General features: G+C 58.2%; 1 protein-coding gene across 1 annotated transcript; it reads right to left on the bottom strand.

Annotated features, from left to right (window-relative positions):
• Positions 1–7855: 7855 nt before the first annotated feature.
• On the bottom strand, positions 7856–17708 carry LOC139249380 (myosin regulatory light chain 11-like; the record flags this gene model as incomplete). Its single annotated transcript, XM_070872375.1, has 3 exons — positions 17585–17708; positions 10191–10266; positions 7856–7977 (listed from the first exon to the last, which is right to left on the bottom strand). Coding segments are annotated over exons 1-3 (303 nt in total), but the record flags the coding sequence as incomplete, so codon positions are not given.
• Positions 17709–19948: the final 2240 nt, after the last annotated feature.

Below are 19948 nucleotides of genomic sequence, written 5' to 3' on the forward strand. Positions count from 1 at the left end.
AGTGTGCAGTGTGGGGGGGAGTGTGAGTGGGGGGGGTGTGTGGGGGGGAGTGTGAGTTGTGGGGGAGTGTGAGTGGGGGGGAGTGTGAGTGTGGGGGAGTGTGAGTGTGGGGGGGAGGTGTGTGAGTGTGGGGGAGGGGTGTGATTGTGGGAGGGAGTGTGAGTGTGTGGGGGTGTGAGTGTGGGGAGTGTGAGTGGGAGGGGGATGGGGGGGGAGTGTGAGTGTGGGGGGGGGGTGTGAGTGTGGGGGGGGTGCGTGTGAGTGTGGGTGAGTGGGGGGGGGGATGTGGGGGGGGAGTGTGAGTGTGGGGGGGGGTGTGAGTGTGGGGGGGGTGAGTGTGAGTGTGGGGGGGTGAGTGTGGGGGAGATGGGTGTGGGGGATGTGAGTGTGGGGGGGGGAGTGTGAGGTGGGGGGGGAGTGTGAGTGTGGGGGTGGGGAGTGTGAGTGTGGGGGGGGAGTGTGAGTGTGGGGGAAGTGTGAGTGTGTGGGGAGTGTGAGTGTGGGGGATGTGAGTGTGGGGGGGAGTGTGAGTGTGTGGGGAGTGTGAGTGTGGGTGGGGAGTGTGAGGGTGTGGGGGGGTGTGAGTGTGGGGGAGTGTGAGGTGTGGGGAGTGTGAGTGTGGGGGGGGGGGGGGAGTGTGAGTGTGGGGGGGTGTGAGTGTGTGGGGAGTGTGAGTGTTGGGGGGTGTGTGAGTGTGGGGGGGGAGTGTGAGTGTGGGGGGGGGAGGTGTGAGTGTGGGGGGGGAGTGTGAGTGTGTGGGGAGTGTGAGTGTGGGGGGGGGGGGAGTGTGAGTGTGGGGGGTGTGAGTGTGTGGGGAGTGTGAGTGTTGGGGGTGTGTGAGTGTGGGGGGGAGTGTGAGTGTGGGGGGGGGAGTGTGAGTGTGGGGGGGGAGTGTGAGTGTGGGGGAAGTGTGAGTGTGTGGGGAGTGTGAGTGTGGGGGATGTGAGTGTGGGGGGGGAGTGTGAGTGTGGGGGGGTGAGTGTGAGTGTGGGGGAAGTGTGAGTGTGTGGGGAGTGTGAGTGTGGGGGGATGTGAGTGTGGGGGGATGTGAGTGTGGGGGGGTGAGTGTGAGTGTGGTGGGGAGTGTGAGTGTCGTGGGGGGGTGTGAGTGTGGGGTGAGTGTGAGTGTGGGGGAGTGTGAGTGTGGGGGGGGAGTGTGAGTGTGTGGGGAGTGTGAGTGTGGGGGGATGTGAGTGTGGGGGGGGGGAGTGTGAGTGTGGGGGGGTGAGTGTGAGTGTGGGGGGAGTGGAGTGTGGGGGAGTGTGAGTGTGGGGGGGGAGTGTGAGTGTGGGTGGGGAGTGTGTGTGTGTGGGGGGGTGTGAGTGTGGGTGGGGAGTGTGAGTGTGGGTGGGGAGTGTGAGTGTGTGGGGGGTGTGAGTGTGGGAGTGTGAGTGTGGGGGAGTGTGAGTGTGTGGGGGGGAGTGTGAGTGTGGGTGGGGAGTGTGAGTGTGTGGGGGGGAGTGTGAGTGTGGGTGGGGAGTGTGAGTGTGGGTGGGGAGGTGAGTGTGTGGGGGGGTGTGAGTGTGGGGGAGTGTGAGTGTGGGGGAGTGTGAGTGTGTGGGGGGGAGTGTGAGTGTGGGTGGGAGTGTGAGTGTGTGGGGGGGAGTGTGAGTGTGGGTGGGGAGTGTGAGTGTGGTGGGGAGTGTGAGTGTGTGGGGGGGTGTGAGTGTGGGGGAGTGTGAGTGTGGGGGAGTGTGAGTGTGTGGGGGGGAGTGTGAGTGTGTGGGGGGGAGTGTGATGTGTGGGGGGTGTGAGTGTGGGTGGGGAGTGTGAGTGTGGGGGAAGTGTGAGTGTGGGGGAGTGTGAGTGTGGGGGGGAGTGTGAGTGTGGGGGGTGTGAGTGTGGGGGATGTGAGTGTGGGGGGGCGGTGTGAGTGTGGGGAGTGTGAGTGTGGGGGAGGTGAGTGTGGGTGGGGGTGTGTGTGTGGGGGGGTGTGAGTGTGGCGGGAAGTGTGAGTATGTGGGGGGTGTGAGTGTGGGGGAGTGTGAGCGTGGGAGGTGTGAGTGTGGGGGGTGAGTGTGAGTGTGGGGGGGCTGTGTGAGTGTGGGGGAGTGTGAGTGTGGGGGGGTGTGAGTGTGGGGGGTGTGAGTGTGGGGGGGTGTGAGTGTGGGGAGTGTGAGTGTGGGGGGAGTGTGAGTGTGGGTGGGAGGAGTGTGAGTGGGGGGGGTGAGTGTGAGTGTGGGTGGGGAGTGTGAGTGTGTGGGTGGGTGTGAGTGTGGGGGAGTGTGAGTGTGGGGGAGTGTGAGTGTGGGGGGGAGTAGTGAGGGTTGAGTGTGGGGGATGTGAGTGTGGGGGGAGTGTGAGTGTGGGGGAGTGTGAGTGTGGGGGAGTGTGAGTGTGGGGGAGTGTGAGTGTGGGGGGGCTGGTGAGTGTGGGGGAGTGTGAGTGTGGGGGGGCTGTGTGATTGTGGGGGAGTGTGAGTGTGGGGAGTGTGAGTGTGGGGAGTGTGAGTGTGGGGGGATGTGAGTGTGGGGGAGTGTGAGTGTGTGGGGGCTGTGTGATTGTGGGGGAGTGTGAGTGTGGGGAGGTGTGAGTGTGGGTGGTGAGTGTGAGTGTGGGGGGAGTGTGAGCGTGGGGAGGTGTGAGTGTGGGGGGGAGTGTGAGTGTGGGGGGGCTGTGTGAGTGTGGGGGAGTGTGAGTGTGGGGAGGTGTGAGTGTGGGTGGTGAGTGTGAGTGTGGGGGGGAGTGTGAGCGTGGGGAGGTGTGAGTGTGGGTGGTGAGTGTGAGTGTGGGGGGGGAGTGTGAGCGTGGGGAGGTGTGAGTGTGGGGGGGGAGTGTGAGTGTGGGGGGGCTGTGTGAGTGTGGGGGAGTGTGATTGTGGGGGAGTGTGAGTGTGGGGAGGTGTGAGTGTGTGGGGGTGAGTGTGAGTGTGGGGGGGCTGTGTGAGTGTGGGGGAGTGTGAGTGTGGGGGAGTGTGAGTGTGGGGAGGTGTGAGTGTGGGGGGGTGAGTGTGTGTGTGGGGGGGAGTGTGAGCGTGGGGAGGTGTGAGTGTGGGGGGAGTGTGAGTGTGGGGGGGCTGTGTGAGTGTGGGGGAAGTGTGAGTGTGAGGGAGTGTGAGTGTGGGGGTGCTGTGTGAGTGTGGAGGCTGTGTGAGTGTGGGGGAAGTGTGAGTGCGGGGAGTGTGAGTGTGGGGGGGAGTGTGAGTGTGGGGGGAGTGTGATGTGGGAGTGATGAGTGCGGGGGGGTGTGAGAGTGGGGAGGTGTGAGTGTGGGGGGGCTGTGTGAGTGTGGGGGAGTGTGAGTGTGGGGAGGTGTGAGTGTGGGGGGGAGTGTGAGTGTGGGAGGTGTGAGTGTGGGGGGGAGTGTGAGTGTGGGGGGGTGTGAGTGTGGGGGAGTGTGAGTGTGGGGGTGTGAGAGTGGGGAGGTGTGAGTGTGGGGGGGAGTGTGAGTGTGGGGAAGTGTGAGTGTGGGGAGGTGAGTGTGGGGAGGTGTGAGTGTGGGGTAGTGTGAGTGTGGGGAGGTGTGAGTGTGGGGGGCTGTGTGAGTGTGGGAGAGTGTGAGTGTGGGGGGAGTGTGAGTGTGGGGGGGAGTGTGAGTGTGGGGGGGTGTGAGAGTGGGGAGGTGTGAGTGTGGGGGGCTGTGTGAGTGTGGGGGAGTGTGAGTGTGGGGAGGTGTGAGTGTGGGGGGGGAGTGTGAGTGTGGGGAGGTGTGAGTGTGGGGGGGAGTGTGAGTGTGGGGGAAGTGTGAGTGTCGGGGAGTGTGAGTGTGGGGAGGTGTGAGTGTGGGGGGCTGTGTGAGTGTGGGAGAGTGTGAGTGTGGGGGGTGTAAGTGTGGGGGGGCTGTGTGAGTGTGGGGAGTGTGAATGTGGGGAGGTGTGAGTGTGGGGTAGTGTGAGTGTGGGGAGGTGTGAGTGTGGGGGGTGAGTGTGAGTGTGGGGGGTGTAAGTGTGGGTGGGAGTGTGAGTGTGGGGGTGTGTGAGTGTGGGGGGGCTGTGTGAGTGTGGGGGAGTGTGAGTGTGGGGAGGGTGAGTGGTGGGGGAGTGTGAGTGTGGGGAGGGAGTGTGAGTGTGAGGGGGTGTGAGAGTGGGGAGGTGTGAGTGTGGGGGAGTGTGAGTGTGGGGGGGCTGTGTGAGTGTGGGGAGTGTGAGTGTGGGGTGTGAGAGTGGGGAGGTGTGAGTGTGGGGGGGGGCTGTGTGAGTGTGGGGGAGTGTGAGTGTGGGGTGAGAGTGGGAGGTGTGAGTGTGGGGGGCTGTGTGAGTGTGGGGAGTGTGAGAGTGGGGAGGTGTGAGTGTGGGGGGCTGTGTGAGTGTGGGGGAGTGTGAGTGTGGGGAGGTGTGAGTGTGGGGGGGGAGTGTGAGTGTGGGGGAGTGTGAGTGTGGGGGGTGTAAGTGTGGGTGGAGTGTGAGTGTAGGGGTGTGTGAGTGTGGGGAGGTGTGAGTGTGGGGAGTGTGAGTGTGGGGAGGTGTGAGTGTGGTGGAGTGTGAGTGTGGGGGTGTGTGAGTGTGGATGAGTGTGGGGGGCTGTGTGAGTGTGGGGGAGTGTGAGTGTGGGGTGTGAGAGTGGGGAGGTGTGAGTGTGGGGGGGCTGTGTGAGTGTGGGGGAGTGTGAGTGTGGGGAGGTGTGAGTGTGGGGGGGGAGTGTGAGTGTGGGGGAGTGTGAGTGTGGGAGGTGTAAGTGTGGGGGGAGTGTGAGTGTGGGGGAGTGTGAGTGTGGGGGAGTGTGAGTGTCGGGATGGGGGTTAGTGTGGGGGAGTGTGAGTGTGGGGTGTGAGTGTGGGGAGGTGTGAGTGTGGGGGAGTGTGAGTGTGGGGAGGGAGTGTGAGTGTGAGGGGGTGTGAGAGTGGGGAGGTGTGAGTGTGGGGGAGCTGTGTGAGTGTGGGGGAGTGTGAGTGTGGGGTGTGCGAGTGGGGAGGTGTGAGTGTGGGGGGCTGTGTGAGTGTGGGGGAGTGTGAGTGTGGGGGAGTGTGAGTGTGGGGAGGTGTGAGTGTGGGGGAGTGTGAGTGTGGGGGAGTGTGAGAGTGGGGAGGTGTGAGTGTGGGGGAGTGTGCGTGTGGGGGAGTGTGAGAGTGGGGGGAGTGTGAGTGTGGGGAGGGAGTGTGAGTGTGAGGGGGTGTGAGCGTGGGGAGGTGTGAGTGTGGGGGAGTGTGAGTGGGGGAGTGTGCGGGGGGAGTGTGAGTGTCGGGATGGGGGTTAGTGTGGGGGAGTGTGAGTGTGGGGGTGGTGGTGGGGTGGTGAGTGGGGTGGGGGCAATTGGGGTGGATTGGGGGGGGGAGTGTGTGCGGGGGGCGTGTGAGTGTGTGGGGGAGTGTGTGCGGGGGGAGTGTGAGTGTGAGGATGAGGGTTAGTGTGGGCGGGTCGAGTGTGTGAGGGGGTGTGGGGGCAGAGAGTGTGCGCGAGGGTGTGTGTGTGGGATTGATTGACAGGAATGGAGGGAGGGACCGGGGGAATGATTGACAGGTATGGAGGGTGGGACCAAGGAGATGATTGACAGGTAGAGAGTGGTACTGGGGAGATGATTGACAGGTAGGGAGGGAGGGACAGGGGAGATGATTGACAGGTAGAGAGGGTGGGACTGTGGAGATGATTGACAGGTAGAGAGGGTGGGACTGGGGAGATGATTGACAAATAGGGAGGGAGGGACAGCGGAGATGATTGACAGGTAGGGAGGGAGGGACAGGGGGGATGATTGACAGGTAGGGAGGGAGGGACAGGGGAGATGATTGACAGGTAGAGAGGGTGGGACTTGGGAGATGATTGATGGATAGGGAGGGAGGGACAGGGGGGATGATTGACAGGTAGGGAGGGAAGGACAGGGGGGATAGTTGACAAGTAGGGAGGGAGGGACCGGGGAGATGATGGACGGGTAGGGATGGTGGGACCTGGGAGATGATGGACAGGTAGAGGGAGGGACCGGGGAGATGATGGATAGGTAGGGAGGGAGGGACCTGGGAGATGATGGACAGGTAGAGAGGGTGGGACTGGGGAGATGATGGACAGGTAGAGAGGGAGGGACCAGGGAGATGATTGACAGGTAGAGAGGGTGGGACCGGGGAGATGATGGACAGGTAGGGAGGGAGGGACCGGGGAGATGATGGATGGGTAGGGAGGGAGGGACCTGGGGGATGATGGACGGGTAGGGAGAGAGGGACCGGGGAGATGATGGGTAGGTAGGGAGGGAGGGACCTGGGAGATGATGGACAGGTAGAGAGGGAGGGACATGGGAGATGATGGACAGGTAGAGAGGGAGGGACCCGGGAGATGATGGATAGGTAGGGAGGGAGGGACCTGGGAGATGATGGACAGGTAGAGAGGGCGGGACCTGGGAGATGATGGACAGGTAGAGAGGGAGGGACCGGGGAGATGATGGACGGGTAGGGAGGGAGGGACCGGGGAGATGATGGATAGGTAGGGAGGGAGGGACCTGGGAGATGATGGACAGGTAGAGAGGGAGGGACCTGGGAGATGATGGACAGGTAGAGAGGGAGGGACCTGGGAGATGATGGACAGGTAGAGAGGGAGGGACCAGGGAGATGATGGATAGGTAGGGAGGGAGGGACCGGGGAGATGATGGACAGGTAGAGAGGGAGGGACCGGGGAGATGATGGACAGGTAGAGAGGGAGGGACCCGGGAGATGATGGATAGGTAGGGAGGGAGGGACCTGGGAGATGCTGGACAGGTAGAGAGGGTGGGACCTGGGAGATGATGGACAGGTAGAGAGGGCGGGACCTGGGAGATGATGGACAGGTAGAGAGGGAGGGACCGGGGAGTTGATGGACGGGTAGGGAGGGAGGGACCGGGGAGATGATGGATAGGTAGGGAGGGAGGGACCTGGGAGATGATGGACAGGTAGAGAGGGAGGGACCTGGGAGATGATGGACAGGTAGAGAGGGAGGGACCTGGGAGATGATGGACAGGTAGAGAGGGAGGGACCGGGGAGATGATGGATAGGTAGGGAGGGAGGGACCGGGGAGATGATGGACAGGTAGAGAGGGAGGGACCGGGGAGATGATGGACAGGTAGAGAGGGAGGGACCAGGGAGATGATGGACGGGTAGGGAGGGAGGGACCGGGGAGATGATGGACAGGTAGAGAGGGAGGTACCTGGGAGATGATGGACAGGTAGAGTGGGAGGGACCTGGGAGATGATGGACAGGTAGGGAGGGAGGGACCTGGGAGATGATGGACAGGTAGAGAGGGAAGGACCTGGGAGATGATGGACAGGTAGGGAGGGAGGGACCGGGGAGATGATGGACAGGTAGGGAGTTGGGGACCGTGGAGATGATGGACAGGTAGGGAGAGTGGAACCGGGGAGATGATGGACAGGTAGAGAGGGAGGGACTGGGGAGATGATGGACGGGTAGAGAGGGAGGGACCTGGGAGATGATGGACAGGTAGGGAGGGAGGGACCTGGGAGATGATGGACAGGTAGAGAGGGAGGGACCGGGGAGATGATGGACAGGTAGGGAGGGAGGGACCGGGGAGATGATGGACGGGTAGAGAGGGAGGGACCTGGGAGATGATGGACAGGTAGGAAGGGAGGGACCTGGGAGATGATGGACAGGTAGAGAGGGAGGGACTGGGGAGATGATGGACGGGTAGAGAGGGAGGGACCTGGGAGATGATGGACAGGTAGAGAGGGAGGGACCTGGGAGATGATGGACAGATAGGGAGGGAGGGACCTGGGAGATGATGGACAGGTAGGGAGGGAGGGACCTGGGAGATGCTGGATAGGTGGAGAGGGTGGGACCTGGGAGATGATGGACGGGTAGAGAGGGTGGAACCTGGGAGATGATGGACAGGTAGGGAGGGAGAGACCTGGGAGATGATGGACAGGTATAGAGGGAGGGACCTGGGAGATGATGGACAGGTAGAGAGGGAGGGACCTGGGAGATGATGGACGGGTAGAGAGGGAGGGACCTGGGAGATGAACTCACCCTTGAGCTTCTCTCCGAACATGGTGAGGAACACTGTGAAGTTGATGGGACCACTCGCTTCCTTGATCATTGCGTCCAGCTCATCACCCTTCACGTTGAGACGGCCTGAGAGACATGAAGAGAGAGCAGTTAGGCAGCAGCCTGCGTCTGGAGCGGCAGCAGACAGGGAGAGAGAAGGTGACTGAGAAAACTAGCAAGAGGCCAGATCCAACTCGAGGTGGAGCTCAGGCTCATTCTGTTCGTCAGAGATTGTTAACACAAAGAACTCCCATTTGTACCGTGCCTTTTGTGGCCTTAAGATAACCCAAAGTGCTTTACAGTCCAACCAAGGCTGTAAATCATGGTGGAGGGAGTGAGTGTTGAAGGTGATGGGTAGTGTGTCGATCACATGGCCTGCTTTGTCCTGGATGGTGTCGAGCTTCTTGTGTTATTGGAGCTGCGCTCATCCAGGTAAGTGGAGAGTATTCCATCACAGTCCTGACTTGTGTCTTGTAGATGGTGGAAAGGCTCTGGGGAGTCAGGAGGTGAGACACTTGCCACAGAATACCCAGCCTCTGACCCGCTCTTGTGGCCACAGTATTTATGTGGCTGGTCCAGTTAAGTTTCTGATCAATGGTGACCCCCGGGATGTTGATGGTGGGAGATTCGGCGATGGTAATGTCACTGAATATCACGGGGAGGTGGTTAGACTCTCGCTAGTTGGAGATAGTCATTGCCTGGCACTTGTGTGGCGCGAATGTTACTTGCCACTTATCAGTCCAGGTCTTGCTGTATGCGGGCACGGACTGCTCCATTACCTGAGGAGTTGTGAATGGAACTGAACACCGTGCAGTCATCAGCGAACATCCCCACTTCTGACCTTAGGATGGAGGGAAGGTCATTGATGAAACAGCTGAAGATGGTTGGACCTAGGACACTGCCCTGAGGGACTCCTGCAGCGATGTCCTGGGGCTGTGGGGCAATTCACCTCCAGCACCGCCATCCTCCTTTGTGCTGGGTATGACGTCTCATCCTGAAATACGGCACCTCCAAAGGTGCAGCACTCCCTCAGTACTGTCCCTCCGACAGTGCAGCACTCCCTCAGTACTGCCCCTCCAACAGTGCAGCGCTCCCTCAATACTGCCCCTCCGACAGTGCAGCACTCCCTCAGTACTGCCCCTCCGACAGTGCAGCTCTCCCTCAGTACTGCCCCTCCGGCAGTGCAGCACTCCCTCAGTACTGCCCCTCCGACAGTGCAGCGCTCCCTCAGTACTGACCCTCCGACAGTGCAGCGCTCCCTCAGTACTGCCCATCCGACAGTGCAGCACTCCCTCAGTACTGCCCCTCCGACAGTGCAGCGCTCCCTCAGTACTGCCCCTCCGACAGTGCAGCACTCCCTCAGTACTGCCCCTCCGACAGTGCAGCACTCCCTCAGTACTGCCCCTCCGACAGTGCGGCACTGCCTCAGTACTGCCCCTCCGACAATGCAGCACTCCCTCAGTACTGTCCCTCCGACAGTGCAGCACTCCCTCAGTACTGCCCCTCCGACAGTGCAGCACTCCCTCAGTACTGCCCCTCCGACAGTGCAGCACTCCCTCAGTACTGCCCCTCCGACAGTGCGGCACTGCCTCAGTACTGCCCCTCCGACAATGCAGCACTCCCTCAGTACTGTCCCTCCGACAGTGCAGCACTCCCTCAGTACTGCCCCTCCGACAGTGCAGCGCTCACTCAGTACTGCCCCTCCGACAGTGCAGCACTCCCTCAGTACTGCCCCTCCGACAGTGCAGCGCTCCCTCAGTACTGACCCTCCGACAGTGCAGCGCTTCCTCAATACTGCCCCTCCGACAGTGCAGCACTCCCTCAGTACTGCCCCTCCGACAGTGCAGCGCTCCCTCAGTACTGACCCTCCGACAGTGCAGCGCTCCCTCAATACTGCCCCTCCGACAGTGCAGCACTCCCTCAATACTGCCCCTCCGACAGCAGTGCAGCACTCCCTCAGTACTGACCCTCCGACAGTGCAGCGCTCCCTCAGTACTGCCCCTCCGACAGTGCAGCACTCCCTCAGTACTGCCCCTCCGACAGTGCGGTGCTCCCTCAGTACTGCCCCTCCGACAGTGCAGCACTCCCTCAGTACTGCCCCTCCGACAGTGCAGCACTCCCTCAGTACTGCCCCTCCGACAGTGCAGCACTTCCTGGCCACGACTAATACCTTCAGAACTGTTGGGCAAACCCTTGAATCCAATCGTCAGTCGATGGATAGATAACTGTGGCTCTGTGTTTTGAAAATGCAATTGGGACTGTGTGTGTGAGAGAGAAAGAGAATTGAAGTGTCGACTTACCCATCGCAGCGAAAGTTCCGGCCAGATCGTCCTTGCCGATGATACCATCCCTGTTCTGGTCAATGACGGTGAAAGCCTAGAGGAGAGGGCAGAATGGAAACACAAATATTACACTTGCTGAATCTCTGAGGGCACTGGGCCTTCCTGTACCCCAAGGAATTCATGTGCACTGAGGTCTCAGGATGTGATGGGGGACGGTGTGAGGGCCAGACCAGGCTGGGGGCTCGTATCAAACCCAGTTACCCACCCCCTCGTCACAGCGAGAACATCTCCCACCGAGCTTCAATACCCAACCCTCTCCTCCAGTCAGCCTCGGACTTTCTCCCGACCTTTCTTTGTCTCTCTCTCTCACTCTCTCTGTCTCACTCTCTCTTTTTCTCTCTGTCTCACTCTCTGTCTCTCTCACTTTGCCTCTCTCTCTGTCTCTCTCTCTCTCTCTCTGTTTCACTCTCTCACTTTGCCTCTCTCTCTGTCTCTCTCTCTCTCTCTCTGTTTCACTCTCTCACTTTGCCTCTCTCTCTGTCTCTCTCTCTCTCTCTCTTTCACTCTCTCACTTTGCCTCTCTCTCTGTCTCTCTCTCTCTCTCTCTTTCACTCTCTCATTTTGCCTCTCTCTCTGTCTCTCTCTCTCTCTCTGTTTCACTCTCTCACTTTGCCTCTCTCTCTGTCTCACTCTCTCTTTCTATATATATATATATCTGTGTCTCTCTCTTTCTCTCTCTCTTTCTCTCTCTCTGTCTCACTTTTTCTGTCCTTCTCAGTTGTGAATGGAACTAAACACTGTGCAATCATCAGTGAACCTCCCCCTTCCGACCTGTGTCTGTGTCTGTATATGTGGCCATGTGTGTATGTGTGGTGTGTGTGGAAGCCGACATTTCACCGAACCTTTACCCAGGTCTACGCCCCCCACCCCCCCCCCCGGCCCATTACCCTTTTCCTCAGCATGCAGCTCTTCCACAATGTCAGCCGTGGCTCAGTGGGCAGCACACTCGCCTCTGCATCAGGAGGTGTGGGTTCAAGCCTGTCGGAGGGGCAGTACTGAGGGAGCGCTGCACTGTCGGAGGGGCAGTACTGAGGGAGTGCTGCACTGTCGGAGGGGCAGTACTGAGGGAGTGCTGCACTGTCGGAGGGGCAGTACCGAGGGAGTGCTGCACTGTCGGAGGGGCAGTACTGAGGGAGTGCTGCACTGTTGGGGGGGGCAGTACTGAGGGAGTGCTGCACTGTCGGAGGGGCAGTACTGAGGGAGTGCTGCACTGTCGGAGGGGCAGTACTGAGGGAGTGCTGCACTGTCGGAGGGGCAGTACCGAGGGAGTGCTGCACTGTCGGAGGGGCAGTACTGAGGGAGTGCTGCACTGTTGGGGGGGGCAGTACTGAGGGAGTGCTGCACTGTCGGAGGGGCAGTACTGAGGGAGTGCTGTACTGTCGGAGGGGCAGTACTGAGGGAGTGCTGCACTGTCGGAGGGGCAGTACTGAGGGAGTGCTGCACTGTCGGAGGGGCAGTACTGAGGGAGTGCCGCACTGTCGGAGGGGCAGTACTGAGGGAGCGCCGCACTGTCGGAGGGGCAGTACTGAGGGAGCGCTGCACTGTCGGAGGGGCAGTACTGAGGGAGCGCTGCACTGTCGGAGGGGCAGTACTGAGGGAGCGCTGCACTGTCGGAGGGGCAGTACTGAGGGAGCGCTGCACTGTCGGAGGGGCAGTACTGAGGGAGCGCTGCACTGTCGGAGGGGCAGTACTGAGGGAGCGCCGCACTGTCGGAGGTGCCATCTTTTGGATGAGCTGTTGAACCGAGGCCCCGTCTGCTCTCTCAGGTGGACATAAAAGATCCCACGGCCAGTATTTCGAAGAGGAGCAGGGGAGTTCATCCCTGTCCTGGGGCCAATATTTATCCCTCGAGCAACATAACAAAAAAACAGATTATCTGGGTCACTATCACGTTGCTGTGTGTGGGAGCTTGCTGTGCGGAAATTGGCTGCTGCGTTTCCCACATTACAACAGTGACCACACTCCAAAAGAACTTCATTGGCTGTAAAGCGCTTTGAGACGTCCGGTGGTGGTGAAAGTCGCTATGTAAATGCAAGTCTTTCTTTCTCTCCCTTCAGTCGCCCCGTGGGCCATTCTGGCGAAGGCAGCCCCTGTGTAAGAGGGAGAGTGACAGGGTGAGCCAGGGCTGGTCTGTAGCATCTCACACTCACTGCCGGAACAGCCTGTAAAAGGCCTGTTGCTATTCCTGGGAGACACTTGGATATTTCTGGCATGTCTGGCACTCCCTGCTGGGCTATCCGATTCCACCCTCTCCGGAGAGCTCACTTTCTGCTGAGGGGACAGAATCCCAAGCCCCCGAACTCATGCAGTCCGGGCGGGAGATCAGATTTCCCAGACTCCTTCCCAGTCTCCTTGGGCAGGGAGGAGGTCGTGCCTCTGGGAATTAACCCACGGGGTACCAGTGCTGCACACACACACACACACAGTCCCAGACCGGTGGTCCAGTTTGACCCTGAGATCTCGATCGACCCAACCCAGCGAGAGTCTCCTGCCTGGGGATCGGTTTGGTCAGTCGATCTCCCCCTCGTCCCCCAGGGGGTGGTTCTAGTCAGGCACCCGAGTGCTGAGCAAGTGGGGAAGTAATACTGAGTTATACTCTCCGCACAACCATCCCCTCCACCATTTCACCTTCCAGACCGGGGTCACTCACAGACCGGGGTCACTCACAGTCCCAGACCGGGGTCACTCACAGTCCCAGACCGAGGTCACTCACAGACCGAGGTCACTCACAATCCCACACCAAGGTCACTCACAGTCCCAGACCGAGGTCACTCACAGACCGAGGTCACTCACAGTCCCAGACCGAGGTCACTCACAGTCCCAGACCGAGGTCACTCACAGACCAGGGTCACTCACAGTCCCAGACCGAGGTCACTCACAGACCGAGGTCACTCACAGTCCCAGACCGAGGTCACTCACAGTCCCAGACCGGGGTCACTCACAGTCCCAGACCGAGGTCACTCACAGTCCCAGACCGAGGTCACTCACAGTCCCAGACCGAGGTCACTCACAGTCCCAGACCGGGGTCACTCACAGTCCGGGGTCACTCACAGTCCGAGGTCACTCACAGTCCCAGACCGGGGTCACTCACAGTCCAAGGTCACTCACAGTCCCAGACCGAGGTCACTCACAGTCCCAGTCTGAGGTCACTCATAGTCCCAGACAGAGGTCACTCACAGTCCCAGACCGGGGTCACTCACAGTCCCAGACCGAGGTCACTCAGACCGGGATCACTCACAGTCGCAGACCGAGGTCACTCACAGACCGAGGTCACTCACAGTCCCAGACCGAGGTCACTCACAGTGCCAGACCGGGGTCACTCACAGTTCCAGACCGGGGTCACTCACAGTCCCAGACCGAGGTCACTCACAGTCCCAGACCGGGGTCACTCACAGTCCCAGACCGAGGTCACTCACAGACCGAGGTCACTCACAGACCGGGGTCACTCACAGTCCCAGATCGAGGTCACTCACAGTTCCAGACCGGGGTCACTCACAGTCCCAGACCGAGGTCACTCACACTCACAGACCGAGGTCACTCAGTTCCAGAACGGGGTCACTCACAGACCGAGGTCACTCACAGACCGAAGTCACTCACAGTCCCAGACCGGGGTCACTCACAGTCCCAGACCGAGGTCACTCACAGTCCCAGACCGAGGTCACTCACAGTCCCAGACCGGGGTCACTCACAGTCCCAGACCGAGGTCACTCACAGTCCCAGACCGAGGTCACTCACAGTCCCAGACCGAGGTCACTCACAGTCCCAGACCGAGGTCACTCACAGTCCCAGACCGGGGTCACTCACAGTCCCAGACCGGGGTCACTCACAGTCCGGGGTCACTCACAGTCCGAGGTCACTCACAGTCCCAGACCGGGGTCACTCACAGTCCAAGGTCACTCACAGTCCCAGACCGAGGTCACTCACAGTCCCAGTCTGAGGTCACTCATAGTCCCAGACAGAGGTCACTCACAGTCCCAGACCGGGGTCACTCACAGTCCCAGACCGAGGTCACTCAGACCGGGATCACTCACAGTCCCAGACCGAGGTCACTCACAGACCGAGGTCACTCACAGTCCCAGACCGAGGTCACTCACAGTTCCAGATCGGGGTCACTCACAGTCCCAGACCGAGGTCACTCACAGTCCCAGACCGGGGTCACTCACAGTCCCAGACTGAGGTCACTCACAGACCGAGGTCACTCACAGACCGGGGTCACTCACAGTCCCAGATCGAGGTCACTCACAGTTCCAGACCGGGGTCACTCACAGTCACAGACCGAGGTCACTCACACTCACAGACCGAGGTCACTCAGTTCCAGAACGGGGTGACTCACAGACCGAGGTCACTCACAGACCGAAGTCACTCACAGTCCCAGACCGGGGTCACTCACAGTCCCAGACCGAGGTCACTCACAGACTCAGACCGGGGTCACTCACAGTCCCAGACCGAGGTCACTCACAGACAGAGGTCACTCACAGTCCCAGACCGGGGTCACTCACAGTCCCAGACCGAGGTCACTCACAGTCCCAGACTGAGGTCACTCACAGTCCTAGACCGGGGTCACTCACAGTCCCAGACCGAGGTCACTCACAGTCCCAGACCGGGGTCACTCACAGTCCCAGACCGGGGTCACTCACAGTCCCAGACTCACAGACCGAGGTCACTCACAGTCCTAGACCGGGGTCACTCACAGTCCCAGACCGAGGTCACTCACAGTCCCAGACCGGGGTCACTCACAGTCTCAGACCGGGGTCACTCACAGTGTTCTTGACCTGGTCAGTCAGAGACTCCCAGTCCAGTCACTCACCTGGTCAGGGCACAGTCAATAGGCCGATGCCACTGGTCACATGGTCAATGGGTCAGAGTCCCTGATACTGGTCAATGGGCCGATGCCCCTGGTCACATTCAATGGGTCAGAGTCCCTGAGACTGGTCAACGGGCTGATGCCCCTGGTCACATGGTCAATGGGTCAGAGTCCCTGAGACGGGTCAGAATCCCTGAGACTGGTCAATGGACCGATGGCCCTGGTCACATTCAATGGGTCAGAATCCCTGAGACTGGTCAATGGTCCGATGCCCCTGGTCACATTCAATGGGTCAGAGTCCCTGAGACAGGTCAATGGTCCGATGCCCCTGGTCACATTCAATGGGTCAGAGTCCCTGAGACTGGTCAACGGGCTGATGCCCCTGGTCACATGGTCAATGGGTCAGAGTTCCTGAGACTGGTCAATGGGTCAGAGTTCCTGAGACTGGTCATTGGCCTGATGCCCCTGGTCACATGGTCAATGGGTCAGAGACCCTGAGACTGGTCAATGGGTCAGAGTCCCTGAGACTGGTCAATGGTCCGATGCCTCTGGTCACATGGTCAATGGGTCAGAGTCCCTGAGACTGGTCAATGGCCGATGCCCCTGGTCACATGGTCAGTGGGTCAGAGTCCCTGAGACTGGTCAATGGCCCGATGCACCTGGTCACATGGTCAATGGGTCAGAGTCCCTGAGACTGGTCAATAGGCCGATGCCCCTGGTCACATTCAATGGGTCAGAGTCCCTGAGACTGATCAATGGTCCGATGCCTCTAGTCACATGGTCAATGGGTCAGAGTCCCTGAGAGTGGTCAATGGGTCAGAGTCCCTGAGCCTGGTCAATAGGCCGATGCCCCTGGTCACATGGTCAATGGGTCAGAGTCCCTGAGACTGGTCAATGGGCTGATGCCCCTGGTCACATGGTCAATGGGTCAGAGTCCCTGAGACTGGTCAATGGGTCGATGCACCTGGTCACATTCAATGGGTCAGAGTCCCTGAGACTGGTCAATGGGTCGATGCCCCTGGTCACATTCAATGGGTCAGAGACCCTGAGACTGGTCAATGGGTCAGAGTCCCTGAGACTGGTCAATGGTCCGATGCCTCTAGTCACATGGTCAATGGGTCAGAGTCCCTGAGACTGGTCAATGGGTCAGAGTCCCTGAGACTGGTCAATGGGCTGATGCCCCTGGTCACATGGTCAATGGGTCAGAGTCCCTGAGACTGGTCAATGGGCCGATGTCCCTGGTCACATGGTCAATGGGTCAGAGTCCCTGAGACTGGTCAATGGTCCGATGGCCCTGGTCACATTCAATGGGTCAGAGTCCCTGAGACTGGTCAATGGGCTGATGCCCCTGGTCACATTCAATGGGTCAGAGTCCCTGAGACTGGTCAATGGTCCAATGCCCCTGGTCACATGGTCAATGGGTCAGAGTCCCTGAGACTGGTCAGTGGTCCGATGCGCCTGGTCACATGGTCAATGGGTCAGAGTCCCTGAGACTGGTCAATGGGCCGATGTCCCTGGTCACATGGTCAATGGGTCAGAGTCCCTGAGACTGGTCAATGGTCCGATGGCCCTGGTCACATTCAATGGGTCAGAGTCCCTGAGACTGGTCAATGGGCTGATGCCCCTGGTCACATGGTCAATGGGTCAGAGTCCCTGAGACTGGTCAATAGGCCGATGCCCCTGGTCACATTCAATGGGTCAGAGTCCCTGAGACTGGTCAATGGTCCAATGCCCCTGGTCACATTCAATGGGTCAGAGTCCCTGAGACTGGTCAATGGTCCAATGCCCCTGGTCACATGGTCAATGGGTCAGAGTCCCTGAGACTGGTCAATGGTCCGATGTCCCTGGTCACATGGTCAATGGGTCAGAGTCCCTGAGACTGGTCAATAGGACGATGCCCCTGGACACATTCAATGGGTCAGAGTCCCTGAGACTGGTCAATAGGCCGATGCCCCTGGTCACATTCAATGGGTCAGAGTCCCTGAGACTGGTCAATGGTCCGATGCCCCTGGTCACATGGTCAATGGGTCAGAGTCCCTGAGACTGGTCAATAGGACGATGCCCCTGGTCACATTCAAATGGGTCAGAGTCCCTGAGACTGGTCAATGGGCTGATGCCCCTGGTCACATGGTCAATGGGTCAGAGTCCCTGAGACTGGTCAATAGGACGATGCCCCTGGTCACATTCAAATGGGTCAGAGTCCCTGAGACTGGTCAATGGGCTGATGCCCCTGGACACATGGTCAATGGGTCAGAGTCCCTGAGACTGGTCAATAGGCCGATGCCCCTGGTCACATGGTCAATGGGTCAGAGTCCCTGAGCCTGGTCAATGGGCTGATGCCTCTGGTCACATGGTCAATGGGTCAGAGTCCCTGAGACTGGTCAATGGGTCAGAGTCCCTGAGCCTGGTCAATAGGCCGATGCCATTGGTCACATGGTCAATGGGACAGAGTCCCTGAGACTGGTCAATGGGCTGATGCCCCTGGCCACGCTCACTTAGTCCGATCTCTCTTGCCCCCAGTTCGTTGCCAAGTTCCTCAATGACTGACCTCCTTGAACTCCTGGATCTGAGTCTGATCGAACATGGAGAAGACATTGGAAGAGCCCTCAGCGGACGCCCTCTTCTTTGCCCTTTTTGGTGCCTGTGGTAACATAAAGGATCAGGAATTCAAAGAGCGAACAGCTCCGGGTTACAATCACAGGCTAAAACCAAGCCAACACCAGTGGGGATAGAGTCAATAACACGCCCCTATCAGGAGCCCTATGGCCCAGATCCCAAAGACAATCTCATACATCTTTCAACAGGGCATCCATCTGCCTTACTCATGGGGGGCTTCCCAATATCTGCTCCCACTATCTCTCCCTATCCATTATCCTCTCTCTCTCTTTTCCTATCTTCTATCTCCTCTCTCTCTCTCTCTCTCTTCTATCTTCTCTCTCTCTCTCTCTCTATCTCAATCTATCTTCTATCTCCTCTCTCTCTCTCTCTCTCTCTCTCTCTCTTCTATCTTCTCTCTCTCTCTCTCTATCTCAATCTATCTTCTATCTCCTCTCTCCTATCTTTTCTCTCTCTCTCTATCTCAATCTATCTTCTATCTCCTCTCTCTCTCTCTCTCTCTTCTATCTTTTCTCTCTCTCTCTTCTATCTTTTCTCTCTCTCTCTTCTATCTTTTCTCTCTCTCTCTTCTATCTTTTCTCTCTCTCTCTATCACAATCTATCTTCTATCTCTTCTCTCTCTCTCTTCTATCTTCTCTCTCTCTCTCCATCTCAATCTATCTCCTATCTCCTCTCTCTCTCTCTTGATCTTCTCCCTCTCTCTCTCGATCTTCCATCTTCTCTCTCTCTCTCTCTATCTTCTATCTTCTCTCTCTCTATCTTCTATCTTCTCAATCTTTCTCTCTATCTTCTATCTCCTCTCTCTCTCTCCCTCTCTATCTTCTATCTCCTCTCTCTCTCTCGCTATCTTCTATCTCCTCTCTCTCTCTCTCTCTCTATCTTCTATCTTCTCTCTCTATCTCTCTCTATCTTCTATCTCCTCTCTCTCTCTCTCGATCGCCCTCTCTCTCTCTCTCTCTATCTTCTATCTCCTCTCTCTCTCGATCTTCTCCCTCTCTCTCTCTATCTTCTATCTTCTCTCTCTCTCTATCTTCTATCTTCTCTCTCTCTCTATCTTCTATCTTCTCTCTCTCTCTATCTTCTATCTCCTCTCTCTCTCTCTCTCTCTCGATCTTCTACCTTCTCCTTCTCTCTCTTTCTCTCTCTATCTTCTCTCTCTCTCTATCTTCTATCTCCTCTATCTCATCTCTCTCTTCTATCTCCTCTCTCTATCTTCTTTCTCCTCTCTCTCTCTCTATCTTCTATCTCCTCTCTCTCTCTCTATCTCCTCTCTCTCTATCTTCTTTCTCCTCTCTCTCTCTCTATCTTCTATTTCCTCTCTCTCTCTCCCTCGCTCTATCTTCTATCTCCTCTCTCTCTCTCCCTCCCTCCCTCTCTCCCTTTCTCTATCTTCTATCTCCTCTCTCTCTCTATCTCTATCTATCTATCTTCTACCTCCTTTCTCTCTCCCTATCTTTTATCTCCTCCTTCTCTCTCCTTCCCTCCCTCTCTCCCTCTCTCTATCTTCTATCTCCTCTCTCTCTCTATCTTCTATCTTCTCTCTCTCTCTCTATCTATCTTCTATCTCCTCTCTCTCTCTCTCTATCTGTCTTCCATCTTCTCTCTCTCACTTTCTCTATCTTCTATCTCCTCTCTCTTTCTTCTATCTCCTCTCTCTCGCTTTCTCTCTCTTTTATCTCCTCTCTCTCCCTCTCTCTCGCTATCTATCTATCTCCTCTCTCTCTCTCTCTATCTATCTATCTCCTCTCTCTCTATCTTCTATCTCCTCTCTCTCTCTATCTTCTATCTCCTCCCTCTGTCCCTCTCCATCTCCTATCTCCTACTCACTCCCTATCGTCTATCTTCTATCTCTGTCTTTCCCTACCTTCTATCTCACACCCTCTCCCTCTCTCACACCCTCTCCCTCTCTCACAACCTCTCCCTATCCCACTCCCTCTCCCTATCTCACACCCTCTCCCTCTCTCACAACCTCTCCCTATCCCACTCCCTCTCCCTCTCTCACACCCTCTTCCTATCTCACATCCTCTCCCTCTCTCACACCCTCTCCCTATCTCACACCCTCTCCCTCTCTCACACCCTCTCCCTCTCGCACATCCTCTCCCTCTCTCACACACTCTCCCTATCTCACTCCCTCTCCCTCTCTCACACCCTCTCCCTCTCTCACACCCTCTCCCTCTCTCACACCCTCTCCCTCTCTCACACCCTCTCCCTCTCTCACATCCTCTCCCTCTCTCACATCCTCTCCCTCTCTCACATCCTCTCCCGATCTCAAACCCTCTCCCTCTCTCACACCCTC

The sequence above is a fragment of the Pristiophorus japonicus genome, unplaced genomic scaffold, assembly GCF_044704955.1.
Source record: "Pristiophorus japonicus isolate sPriJap1 unplaced genomic scaffold, sPriJap1.hap1 HAP1_SCAFFOLD_3099, whole genome shotgun sequence".
In the NCBI taxonomy this organism is placed as follows: domain Eukaryota; kingdom Metazoa; phylum Chordata; class Chondrichthyes; family Pristiophoridae; genus Pristiophorus; species Pristiophorus japonicus.